Here is a 14,479-nt window from a genome sequence, read left to right on the forward strand (position 1 = left end):
GTGATCCAAGTCACAGTTTTGTTACTCAGTTCTCTAATATTCTTTGAGAAGTTACTTAGCCAGAACCACAACATTTTATTTATAGTTTGCAGGGCAATTTTTTTTCTATTATGTTCACTGTCTAAAGGCAGACAGTGTTTGTCACATGCTATGAAGTCAGCAACAAAAAGTTGTTCATTGAATGATTATTGTAATGCAACAGCAGTCAACCACTGCACAGTCTGGTTGGCAAAGGAGAGGGTTTTTTTAAGTTTTGATCAGAAAAAAAAAAAAACACACCACCACTTATGGTAATGTAAGCACAGAAAAACTTGTAACTGTAAAGAAAAATCCAAAAGGATCTTATTCAGGAGACATTTAAGAATTCTATAGCTCTGCTTTCTACACACAAGGAAATGCAGAGAGTAGTCAGTGTCATTTATTAATGGCCTTGTAAAAGTGGTACATTTTGAAAACATATAGTCTGATAAATGATCCCCTATTTTAAGCATATGTATTTTCAGATAGGATTACTGAAGTTTTCAAGAATATACAAGTGGCATGATTAGTAAAAAAAGCATACAGCTTTCTCAGGCAGGAAATATGCTCAATTTTCTAATAATCTATCCTCTCAATGTCCCTACAGAGTACCAAAGTACCTTAATAATTAATAATTTGATTGAACCAGCTGACCTCTGCTGCACTGAAGCAGTATTCAGTTATTGATATTCAGGGGAACAAAGGCAAATATAACAGTTTCACATTTAGTAGAGATTAGATGAAGACCAAAAATAAGCAAGTAGATCCAAAAGTATAGACCTCATTTTTGGAATTACACATTCTTAAAGTAATCACCATGCTAAGTAGAAGATATCCTTCTAACACCAGGAAAACAATATCTCCTCCAAATCTGGAGTTCCCCAGTAACCGCAGAATGGTTGTGTGGCTGTCACTGCCAACTCATCAGTTTCACACCTCCTTTGTTTTGACAATTTTTCTTACCATTCTTTGTTCATAAATGTATCTGTGGTTTTGCTCATTTTTCTGATTTTACTGGAGGTGAACAATTAAAAAAAACAAAAACAACAAAACCAGCCTTTTATTGTATTTTTTTCAAAAGTCACAAACCAAACATCTTAATCACAAAGTAAACTGTAACAACTCCAAGTGCCCCTCAACAGAAGAGGAGTTTCAGCAGAGCCACACTGCTGCAGTGTCACTCCAAACCAGGATTCAGATACTTTCCACCTCATTACCAGAACATTATCCCTTGGTGTTCTCTTCTTCTCTACAGACCATGCTGTCCTTTTCAGGCTCTTGTTTTTCATGATTCATCAGGCACAAATTTTACTGAGACTCCCTAATGCCTTTTTTCAAGTAGACTGTATTTTTCCATGTTCCCCCAAATGTTAAAATTACTTTTGTGTGTGTACTAAAACACTGAAATAGGGAACATCTCTGAACACATCCAAAAATTTGCCAACAGCAGCTACATAGCTTACCCAACAACAGTTAACAGAGGTCCACCACACACTAATGATATACATGATAGAGACAATCTCTCAAATACCCAAGTATATTTTCAGTACAATTTTAATATTTTAGTGTAACATAAAATTTTGGGTAACTGAAAATGTATGTCTCCTACCTAGTACAAGTTTCAAAATGCAGCAAATAGGATTTGCCTGTTCTTTTTATAACATACACACACATATTGTAAGAGTGAAGATTTCATATCAATTCAAATATTCAGTAGAGAAACACCATTTTCAAAAAAATCCAGCAAATCCAGGAATTCTAGAACTTCAATCCTGCTTAAAATCAGATTACATTAGACTTTAGACACTCATCCACATTATCATTACAAATACATAACTTAGATGAGAGAAAAAGATACTAGATAAACTTGATTCTTTAATGACCTAGCCCTCCCACCCCCTGACCTCACCAATCTATGGGTGAGGAGGCTGAGACTTTTAACCAAACATCTTGAATCACACATTAAAGTCACCTGGAAAATCACTTGGGCATACACTGATTAAACAATTTTACTTGCTATGTTTGCCCTGGTTCTGTGAAACTCAATGCTGATATTTGAGGCAAGGAAATACACTACTGTAAGTCACTACATGAAGACACAAATCCAAGTTTCCACTTGACAGCACAGCAGCATTCCTGCCCAAGCTGGAAGAGAAAAGGTCTGTCCACATCAAAAACACTGTGTAACACTCAGCAGCTCCAAGGCTTATTTACTAGCACAGGACAAAGGAATATAAAGGATTACCTATGACGGGTGGTAGATTTATTGCTGCACATATTTGCCTCTCACTTGGTGCTGAACAACAGGCTGTCGGTGAAGCCTGAATTATGGTTTTGTGCTCTGCAACTTGAGGTTCTCCACACAAAAATCCCCACAGTAAAGCTTTTAGTGACAGCTAGAGTGGAGGATAACTATAGGTGTGGTATCACACTAAGTGACTTTTCCTAAGGGAAAGATTTTAAAATCACCTTTGATCACTGCTCCAGCTCTAATGCCAGCTGTGCTAGATGCTTCTACACCACTATCAGACAGGTAGCTACTTTAACACCACACTGAGACAAAAAACAAGTCACAAATAGGCAGTTTAGAAGATAAGTGGGCCTTTTCTTCAATGAGAAAACCACCACACTATTGCAAGGTAAAGCAGATTAAGTTATCATTGCCCTGGCATTTTTAACCTCGTTGTAAAACTAGAATCTTATTTTTTCCACAGTGTTTTTTACCTCAAATAGTTCAGGACCATTCAGCCTCAATGATGAAAATGTCCCTGCTGGAGAACACCGGGCTGTGTATACTCACTAGTATATCAGATCCCCCTTGTTTATAAATGGAGATAGAATGATTCATTTGCAAAGCAGTGGGATGGCTGGGTGGAGCAGAGCTGAGGAGCCCTGAAATACCTACAGCCACCATCTCCTACTCCCTTTCACTGTCTTACCACCATTGCTACTCCTTGTTATGTAATGCAAATTCTCTTCCAGTCACTAATCCTGAAGAGGTCTGACACTGTCCATAGCTTTTTTAGAGTTTCATAAGATAAGGGGAAGCAAGAGCTGAAGTTAAGGGAGAGGGAGAATACAGGCTGATGGGAAACCAGAGACTCCCAAAAAAACAAACTCTGCATTACTGATTTGCTCCTATGACATGACTGTCACATAACCTAATGGGCATCAAGTGAGGGGAAAAGAGTGAGCAACTTTCAGCCTTGGTGTTTATTTCCACAGGTGCAAAGACAGAATTATTTCAAAAGGTTTTTATGAACTCTTATTAGCTAAGGCACCCATCCTCACAGCCACAGATTCTCAAAAATATTTAGGTTGTAACTCTCTTGATTTAATTTGAACAAACTGTGCAAATACTTTCGAAGATATGGGGTTATAGAATAACATGCTACAACAATATTTTAAAATTTCCTCCTTCTTGAGTATCATACCAGATTCTGACAGACTTATTCAAAGCATATTTTTGAAAAATTAAGTCTCTGAAAAAAACAGTTTTTCTCTTGAACTGTTATGGAAGAACCACTGAAAGTAAAAACTTGTATTTAAATAATTGGCCAGGTTCTTACTCCAAACATATATATATTACCTTTTACCTCAGAATTCAGGTTAGAAACATCATTACAACAGCAGGTTTACCTCATGGGGTGATATTAGGACATTATTTCCTTGTGAAGAATTCCCACACCCTTGAGGAGCACAGAAATTTTCTGTACATACAGTAAAGCAACAGTATACAGAGGTTCCACTTCGCATTGCTCCTCAGAAGTCTGAATTTAATTATAACAAGCACTGATTCTTACTAAAAAGGTTTAGAAAGCTTAGGCATGGATTTATAGTGTAATTTGACAAAATTTTAATAGCTTTTCTAAGAGCAGTGCCTTGCAATGCAGATGTAGCTGCAGACATCTGTCAGCTAAACAATGCTGAGGTGCATCTCCCTCTAATTCCATCCTACTATGCAATGATCTGGAAAATCTAAAAGCATAACACATTAAGTTCCAGAAACCATTTCAGGGATTCTGACTGCTCTCCCTTATCATCTGTAGCACGTTTACCATTTATGGCTCATCACCAGCACATGCAATCACTTATATTCCAAATGTTCAAGGAAATCTGTAGCTGAGGAAGAAACTACATTAATATTCTGAACTATCTGGAGACATCCACACTTGGAAAAGCTCACAACTTCATAGTGCAACACTTGGACACCTCTTTTGACACACCATGCTAACCTAAGTCCTTCCTAGCAAGTGCAGCTTGCATACAAAAAGCAATATTGATTCAGCTGTGCAGAGCTGTTTGCACAGCCTTTCAGAAGCACAGCGTCTTCAAACACCACTGCAGACACTGGACTGTGTCTTCCTAGGAGGGGTTTAGTGGTTGTCAGTGAGGCTTGGCTTAATGATGCACACTGCACCAATGACCGTATTTAATTAATTTTTTTGGTTGGCCTCACAGAGCTGTTTTCTACAATCTGATCTTGTCTGCATGAACACTTATGATTTCATGCAGGAAGGAGGCTTGCAGCCACATCTTTCATAAATAAAACTGCCCTGATTTATAAAGGCTCTGTTGATAAGAAGCAAAGATATCATGGTCTCCATGCATGGATAAAGCACAGCACAAAGCTTCTTTCTGAAGCAAAATATCTGGAAATTAAACCTAACGGAAGGAATGTCATCCTTCTAAATGAGCAGTTCAAACAGTTTAATAAAGGGAGAAATGAGGAAAATAAGGGATGGTTATTTTGAAACTAATATTTTTATCTGTACCACATGGCATTTTTCCCACTGGCACTACCAGAATTCAATAGCATGATTTCATAAGAAAGGATAAGAACTAGTCTTTGCTTGGCTGCTTTCAGGAGCCAGTTTGTTTAAACCTTCCAACAAGGAAGCTGTATGAGCTGATGTTTTACATAAACTGCTGTACTTATCACTTAAAATGCAAAACAGAACATGACATTTTCCCCCTTATCCAACTGTACTAGGCTTAATGTATAAATACAAGAAGTGTTCAAGGATATGTGAAGCATCTCTGTTGCTGAGATCATCCAAAACTCTTTTGATGTTTCTTTTTCTTTCCTTTTCCTACAAATGCATTCTAGCCATCACAGTAAAGAAAATAAAATTACACATACACAGGAAAACTCATTTGCTCTGGAAAGCAAGCATTTCCAAGATTAGAGAATGCCAGATTACTTTCTATTAGGGTCTGCAGCTCATAAGCATAACCACCTTTCATGTCAGTTTTTAACTGCAAGCTTTCAAGCTTCAAGCATTTTAGACTGGTTAAAAGATCAGTTCCTTCAACTGTAAAATAGAGGCAATGATGTCTCAGAAGTGAAATAAATTACACCTTAGACACTCTACCCTGCAAAGTACTAGCTTTGCAAAGCAAAAGTCCAGGAAAACTAGCTGGGTCTTCTTGCCTGGTTTATCCTATGCCATTAAAATAAACATGAAACATTATGTTACTTTTTAACCACTTGATGAGTCAGTGTAGCTCAGGAAACTGATAAAAGGCTTGTGGAAATAAATTAATATTGCATGAATGCTGCTGGAGCTATTAAACAAACATAAGTGAGAACCCATCACTGAAGCCAAGAGAGACCTTTCTACGATGAGGGAAAGCATCAGAAAAGTCAACAATCATTATTACAGCAGCTTCTTTGCCCTGCAAAAATGGCATCTGACCTAAACAGATTTAAGTGCTGTAACTGATACAGTTATGCTATTTATACCAGATCCTATAACTGGATTATATTGCTTTTAACAATTAAAATATTTCTTCTAACATGTCTTTTATAGCCACACAAATGAACATTCATCAAATCTCTAGGCACTTAATCTCTTTTTCAAAATAAATGAGAAGGAAAGAATTATATTTTTTTTAAGTTACAAAACAGCTCAGCTATTGGTGGTCTGGTTATCCTTTACAAGTCTGATGCAAGACAAGGACTTGAATTCTTGAGCTGATGACACAAGACAGCAAACAGAGTGACTTCAGTCTCAAACAGGCAAACCCAGTTTCATTTGAAAATGTGGTCAGTTCAGTTGCCTTTGTTGGAGGCTGAGAGAAAGATCAAAATTCTCAGCCTTCCTGCAGGAGTCAGACTCAGATCTGCAGATCACACATGCTTCAAAGATGTTACCCAGAAGTAGCTGCTGTTTCTTACCCACATTCACACTGTGCTTCAGAAATACAAACTTGTATGACAACAAAGGAGATAAACCTTTCCATGACCTTGCAATACACATAGTAAGCTCTGCTCCTGAGCATAGTGACCTCCACAAACTTAAGTTCCTGAGCTTTCATTCCAGCAAAGCATTTTCATTTTACTGTATCAGAATTTCTGAAGAACTTCAGTGATAAAGTTGAATCAGAAATGGGAAGGACATATCAGAAGCAAGTGGCCCTCTTCTTTTCAGGTAAAAATAAAAGTAAACTCTGATAGTATTTTAGTACCTCAAAGCATGATCTTTCAAAGAGTCAGTTAATTTTCAAGAATAGTATATTTCTACTTGCACGAAGGACAGCGTTTAAAATCCACTCTAGACAACATGTGTCCAGTTGGGGGTTGGGGGAACACAAAATACTTTGCAATGACCTTTAACATATTGACAGAATCCCTGCATGTTTTGTTTTGTTTTTTTTACTTAAGATCAGCCATTAGGAAAGATCATTCATCAACTGGTTTATTCATTATTGACCTTTCAAGTTATGCCAAAGTAAGAGTAGATCTACAGAACAGGTCCTTTCTGAATTAAAATATACCATTTCCATAGCTTAATTTTGCATTCTAATGAAAGTCATGTTGAATTTCTTAAAACTGCATGTTCAATTAAGAAAACAAGGAGCTATGAAGGAACCTTTATAGAAACATCTTTATTGAAGACTCTTTGATGTCAGTTAAGAGCATATACATTTTTTTTTTTTTACTATTACCTGTTACATAAATTCCCAATATACACTTTCTGCTAGATAAAATGGGGGCCGATCATCAAACCTAATTAAATATACTTGCTTTGGGGAAGACTCCAGCTGGGCACTGAAGATCATTGGTAGTCAGCAAAATGCACCACTACAGAAAACTGCCACTACACTTCCTGAAGTCAATCACAGGAAGTATAAACATAGAATTTTTGCAAATTATTCAAATGACACATTTACACAAGTTATGTTAATAGAAGCACTGTTTCTAACCATCTATTTTAATTCCTCCCATCTTCTCAACCATATTTGTGTCTTTTTTCCTCTCCCACATGCATTTGTCTGATACTCAATAATACTGGAAATTTAACCTCATTTCATCTTACATATTTGCTAAATTAGGATATTAATAAAGTTCATCTATTAAAGACCCATATTATTGGCTCCAATGTTTGATGGAAAACAACACTACTTCTTTATGCCATACATTCATGACAAGAAATTTGATATATAATACTTAATTTTAAAAACCCTGAACCTAATTACTGATCTTCATATTTTATAACAGTAATTGCCTCATGAGGTCTCTCTCTAAACATGGTCCATCCTTCACCAGAACTTACATTATTTCATATAACACATGAACAATCTTCAACTATTGTCAGAAAAGGTCTTTTCTACTGCTCCCATTACTCATTCATACATTTGTGTTGGCTTTTTTGATTTACTGAAAAGAAATTCTGAAGGAGAGCAGAATAAAGCTGCCTCTGCATAGTTCAAATAAAGTCACAGAAAAAGGAAGCAATATAGTCAAGAATAAAGGTAGTCTTCCTTCCAAATAACAACCTTTTGAAGAAAAGGAGACTGATAATTGCTCAACATCATACTCTAAAAAGCTGAACACCCTGAAGATAAACCAGTTATTTTCATTCTGTATTAAGACAAATTAAATGTTAGAATACTTCAGTCTGTTAAATTTAATCACAATACTTTTCTTATAAAAGGAGATTATGATCTGGTACTTTTTTTTCTTTCCTCTCCTGTTCATTCATATATAGATTTGGCTTATTGAATCAACCAAATAGCAATTGCACAGCAGAGAACAGAGAAGCCAGCACACTAAATATTCAAGACTTACCGTTTACACAGATTTCAAAAGATTTGCAAAGGTCATCCTCAAACAGGCAACCTAAAAACACAAAAGAAAGGTAAAAATTAATACAGGTTTCAAACTGTGGATAATTACTGCAGACTAGAGACCTCCGAGACTATTAACTGCTCAGCAAGGGTTAGACATTTAGTTGGCCTTAGGAGTCTAAATTGGGCAGTAGAGAGAGTGAAGAGCAGGGAAACAGGACTGGTTAGACAGCACATCTTACTGACTGCTAGTGTCCAGAATAACCTCTGATGTTTTTCTTCCCTTTCATTCCTCTACTGAGAAATATGTTATTATACCACAATACACTACAAAAATATCCACCAAGAAATCAGGAGTTTCCTCCAGAAGTTTCTACTCTGAAGAGGCAAGCCTAGAAGTCAGGTATGAATTGCTCAAATTAAGCTTGGCTTTAGTAACTACATCCATTGATCATGCCTAGATCCTCAGAAGCACTAACTTTTTGGAGAAAGACTTAAAAATGAAGCCATCCATACCAACACTGTGATACCTCCACAGACAGCTCATATATCAGTACAGCTCTATGAAAAATATCCTAGGGCTTTTTTTCCATTTAAAGCAAGATATTTTTTCCAAAGCATGTTTCTTTATTGTCCCCTGCTATGCCAAGCCCTGCATCTCACCCTAGAAACTGCAACCAGGCTGGTAATCCCAGCTCATCCACTTATACACATCTTCATGGATGAAGTATTCTTTTCTCCTGTTGCTCTTAATGCCTAACCAGGTAATAAGACACTAGTTATTATCCCATTTACCTTTGAATAAAATTAACTGCTGCTGCTATTAACAATGGCAGCAGAGAAGTGGGCAGGATTTCACACTATGCACCAAAAAACCACCAGGAACTTCACCACACTAAACACAGGAACAAATTATCTCTCCCCAGCCTTGTCTGTCTCCTCAGAAGCACAGAGTACAAGCATCTCTATTAATCAGAAAGTCAAATGGATTAAGTAGCCAAATTTTATTAAAAAAAAAAAACCAACCCAACCAACCAACAAACAACACACAAAGAAAAAACAAAACACCAAAACTGAAAAGCTCGAGTCTCTGCCTGTGAGTTACCTGAATCCCAACTCTGATAAAAGTTCAGAGAAAAAATGCAACTTATGTATGCCTGCACAGCCTTTCAGCAGGTAACTCTGTTAAGCACACTATTAATCCTGATCTAATATACTGTGTCTCTCAGCAGGAGTTATTAGCACAGTGCTAGCTAGCTCTGAGCTAGGCAAGCACATCTGCATGAATTCAAGTCATTTGGAGCACCAGCAGAGCCTCTTATATCTATCCTACACCCGCTGCAACAGCCACCTATGCATAACCACAAGCAGATAATGAAAACCTACAACCTGAACACAATAGAAGTCTTCTCTCATCCTTTTTCCTATGCACCAATAACTGTGGATACACATGTGGCAGCTTTAGAAGTTCCAAAGTAGGAAAGACTTCTTCAAGCAGAGTATGGCAGAACAGCACATCTACACAATCCATAACATTTGGTTTGTGATGTATTTTTGAAATTACTACAATTTTTTTTTCTAGACAAGTGTACTGTAACAACCATTGACCTGAAACAGTATCTGAAACTCACTGAAGAACTGATCTCAGCCTTGGTACTGACCCAGCAAGGCAGGACTCCTTAACTGTGCAGTGACGCATAAAGAACAGAAGGCAAGAATGGGGACAGGCAGTGACCAAAACCCATCAGCACAGGATATACAGCACAAAGAGAGCTCTAATAAGAAGCATAGTAATGATCACTTAAAAAAGAATTATTGGGGGGGGGGGGGGGGGGAAGGTAAAAAAAAAGACTTCAAGTAATAATACAAGCTAAACAAATTATAGTTCAAAACTTCAATTTTCTGAAAACAGGAGTAATCTTCTCAAAAAAAAAAATAATTTACAATTAGAAAAAAATGCCCACTGAAATCCCTCTGCCTTGTTTTCCTGAGAGATCACAGAAGAGCTAAAGTCAGAAGCCTGATCTATGTATGTCCAATCAAGAGCTGCAGAAGGTGTCACAGAATTGTCAGAGTTGGAGGGGACCTCTAGAGATCATCTAGTCCAACTCACCCACTAAGGTATGACCACCTAGAGCACACTACTCAGGACTGCATTCAGGCAGGTTTTGAGTATCTCCAGAGAAGGGGACTCCACAACCTCCCTGGGTGGCCTGTTCTAGAGCTTTGTCACCCTCATAGTAAACAAGTTTTTTTTCCTCATATTTTCTCCTATGTTCCAGCTTGTGCCCACTGCCCCATGTTCTGTCACTGGAAACTATGATAGAGGGAAGACAAGCAGTTTTGTAGTTGATTTCCCATCCTGTAGATCCAAAAGTTATCAGATGAGATGCTTTAACCAGGAATGTTTCTAGTGGAGACACACCTTAAAACAGCAACTCGTTTATCCAGACCCTGCTGATTTTGAAACACCTGGGAGCAGGGATCACAGCCACCTGCTAGAGGTGGGCCATCCTATAATATACAGATATTCTCAGAAACAGAAAAACTGCGATTTTATCATGTTCTAGTTTTTCTTTAATAATAGTTGGTTATTTGATGCTTATTGCATCAAGGCAATCAATTAGTCTTGAAAGTTATGTTTTAGAGGCCAAATTAATACAAATCAATGCATGGCAAACCACACCTATCTATGATTACTCTAAAATAGAAAAGGACCTCCAAAACACCTTCAAACATTTTATTTCAAGCTATTTATTGCCAGAGTAGATTTTTATGCATATTTCACCCAACTGGTCAATATGCTAACTTAACTACTAATTTCTCTTTTGTTATTTGCTGTGACATTAAGAGACATCATATTGCATTTTAAATATCATCTACCTACTAACAGTAATGCTGAACAGCAATAAGTCACCAATGATGAGTGAAGTAGGATTGTCCCACAAAAGCAATTAGTTCATGCCTTATGGGAACAAAATTACATTTCACTTTCTATAAAAAATTCCTCTACCAAAGATCATCTCTCAAAAAACAAAATGCAACACCTTCAAACCCCACAAAAACACCCAACACACCCAAAACCCAAACCCCCAATCTTAACTCATACAACAGCCCCGAGATAACAGATTCTCCATATAACCATTCAACCAGATGGCAGAGACTAAAATAAAACAGCTACACATATATTACTCAGTTTCATCTAGAATTTAAACACAGGTTTCTTATTATACTTGCATTAAGGATTAATCTCTTCACTACCCCACATCCGGGTAGTTACAAAGATTACAAAGAAGGCTTGAGCAATGAGTTAGTTGTGCACAGGAGCACCAGCACCAACAGAAAGCTCAGCTGATCACCCTCTCCCCATGTAACCAAGGCACACAACTGTATATATGCATTTGTAATTTAGGGCGAGTAGTTCCCTGACACATATTGGAGCTATTTTAAATCCAGTTAGTAGAGCAGCATGGGTTATCCCATATACATGGTTAAACACAATTATTTTTTTTTTCACATACTTAAATGTGAGGTTTGCAAAGGTGTGATATGTGTCCACCAGCTTCTACTGACATAAACCATGTGCTTATAAATTATCTTCTCAATAATTTACCACAGTGAATTTCAGAAGCACTTGCATGAGTACAGCTCACTACAGGTCAGAAAAGCCCAGGCTGACTGCATAATATAAACCAAAACAGTGAACCTCCATGCAACAAAGTAGGTAGGTCACTCAGAGAGGGGACAATAAATTAAAAAAACCTAACTTTATCCTTCAAGTTAAACACAGACTTCAGTAGCCTGCAATTCTTCTGTGCCAGGTACAAGGACCATTTGTATTGAACCCACTCATACATATATGTTGGGTTTTTGTTGGTTTGGGTTTTTTTAATTTAAAACTGCTTAAACTGAGTGCAGACATCTATGCTATATTTTGTAGCATTTATACATTTACATGGTGTATTTTTCGTTAACTAGCCAGAAAGTAGATTACACAGGGCTTTGCAAAAATCATCTGCCTCTCTCTCCTCCCCCCTACCCTACATCTCCAATACTGTTTCTCAGGCAATCAGCACAACATAATCACAAAATACTTTTGCCACTAGAGGAGCTAAAAGTTTTAATCTCTTTGTCAATATATTCTTTGCATGAGATACTAACACTGTTCCCTTCCTCCTTCATCAGGTATACAGCAGTCCTGCTTTCCTAAAGACAGAATAAGAAGTTTTAAACCACCCTGGAATATACTGTTTTGTCTAGACTTCTAAAAGGTGCCTCTGCAGGTTACAATAGTCAGGCACCAGGTGAAACTACCTGAATTTCATCTAAAAAAAAGTTGTAGCAATTCACTTATCAGGAATATAATTTTTAAAAAGCAACTAGTTAGACAGATTGTCTTGTGTTTATTTCTTTTCCCTTTCCTCCAGTTAGCCAACCCCTAAGCATTTTACATTAAACATGTCTTCTATGAACATCCAAAAACAGTAAAAAATTTTATTGGCTAAGAAAAACCAGGCCACAGCCCTTGTTTATCAAAAATTGTTTTACAATCCTCAAAAAGAGAACAAACAATAGGCAGGAACAGATAAGCCTTGCTTACATTTATCAATCAGAAATCGAGAAAACACAAACCTCTAAATCCTTTCTGTTCTTTGGAGTTCTCTGCCTCTTCCTTTCATGCTCTTCATTCAACTACCATCCAACCAACTAATACCTCTTCACAACTGCAGACCATAACAACCCCACCTCATCATAAGGTTTCAGCCAGTATGGATTTCTATAATCAAAATACAGCTGTGATTATTTTTAATCATTCTATATGTATTGGCTTCTTTCAGATTTAGTTGCTTCCCCTAAGAAGACCTTGATGGTAAGTGCTGCTAAACTTTGCTACTAAACAAAAAACAGAAACACCTGGTTATGCCAGCACTGGGAGTGCCTGCTGGGCCTAATTGGGTCTTTAATACCAGCTGTGGATGACTCCAAATAGAGAGCACATGTTTATTTTCCTACAGCAAAATTAAGAAACATGGTCCTAGAATGGAGTTTTTTAAATGCTCAGCTCACATAACTGGTTTAGTTCTAACTGAAAAAAATCAAGATGGAGCATAACAACAATGAGCAATAATAAAACTGACTGGTAGGAAGAGTCAAATGTAGTTTTCATGCAGAAAACTGAATAGAGAAGGTCACATTCTTCTCATTAACAAAGGTGACAGAAAATTTTGTTCTGTCTACCAAAGCTGTGCTCTATTCAACACATCCTGATCTGTCTGCCATACATGTATGCCTAACCAAGACTAGAATTACACAGAATTGCAAGCATGACAGGGGAAAAATGTACTTTAAGCTAATCACGGGTTTTAAGCAAAGTTCCTCTCAGTTTTCCCTACCCTGTGATAACCTAGGTGCTAAATGTGTACATGCATGTGTAATCTAAGTATTATTCATTACTCAAATATTTTCAATTGTATTTAAAAAGCAACTACTGTTTCTTTAATTTGATTTGGGCATTCACTTTGATAATACATTTTTATATTTCCTGGCCCTAGTTATATTTTCTTTAACTCCTTTTTCATTTGCTTTTTTTTCCTGTTCCTCTTTAACTTCTGTCCCAAATTCCCTCATTCTTTTTCCAAAAAGTATTTTTTTCTAAATCCTACCCATTCTCTTCTACTCTCCAAGAAACAGTTGTTCCACCAAGAGAATGCAGTCACCCCTTTCTCTCTCTACCCCTCCTAAGCACGAGCCTCTGATGGTTTATCAACAACTGCCTGGCATAGTAGTATAAATATAACAGAAAAGTAAATATATTTGGTCAAAAATTATATTAAAGGAGTACATAATACTAAAGGAGCTCTTTCTCCCAAGAGAGAAAATGAGAAAAATATATTGCAGCATAAGAACTACTGAGATTTGATCTTCCTCTACTCCACTTTTTATGTGTTTTGAATCTAATAGATGCCCATTTTTGTAATGCTGTAAACTCTTGAGAGGAGTTTCTCTTTTTTTTTTTTTTTTTAATTGTGTGCATGTACAAAGCCTAGTACAGTCAAGCACTGATCCCTGGTGAGGAATCCAGGCCTTACTATAATCCAAATTAACAGCCATAAAGCCAACAAAAGAAATCCCTGCAGTGGTTAACTGAAGGACTGTGCAATCTCTTACATGAAAAGTTTCCAAAGTAAAGCAAGGAAAGGTTTCCCATAAGTTTGACCATATGGTGTTAACACTTCCTCATCTCAGAATTCCTCCTTCTTTCAATCATTTTTCATACACATTGATTTTGTATATTGAAATACGACCCTAGAATAATTCACCATGGAATGGAGTTTTCATTCAGAAAGGGAAAATGCCAACACTAAACTTATAGCCAAGATTTGCCCCT

At 37.0% G+C, this 14,479-nt stretch overlaps 1 protein-coding gene across 3 annotated transcripts in view; it reads right to left on the reverse strand.

Moving 5' to 3' along the window:
• Positions 1-14,479, reverse strand: part of PTPRN2 (protein tyrosine phosphatase receptor type N2) — a 657,265-nt gene that overhangs the window by 583,734 nt on the left and 59,052 nt on the right. For all 3 annotated transcript variants that reach the window (XM_051609993.1, XM_051609992.1, XM_051609994.1), the window contains exon 2: positions 8,093-8,143. In XM_051609993.1, the coding sequence (XP_051465953.1) occupies positions 8,093-8,143 (51 nt within the window). The remainder of the gene's footprint in view (positions 1-8,092; positions 8,144-14,479) is intronic.

Source organism: Apus apus, chromosome 2 (assembly GCF_020740795.1).
Source record: "Apus apus isolate bApuApu2 chromosome 2, bApuApu2.pri.cur, whole genome shotgun sequence".
Classification (NCBI taxonomy): Eukaryota; Metazoa; Chordata; class Aves; order Apodiformes; family Apodidae; genus Apus; species Apus apus.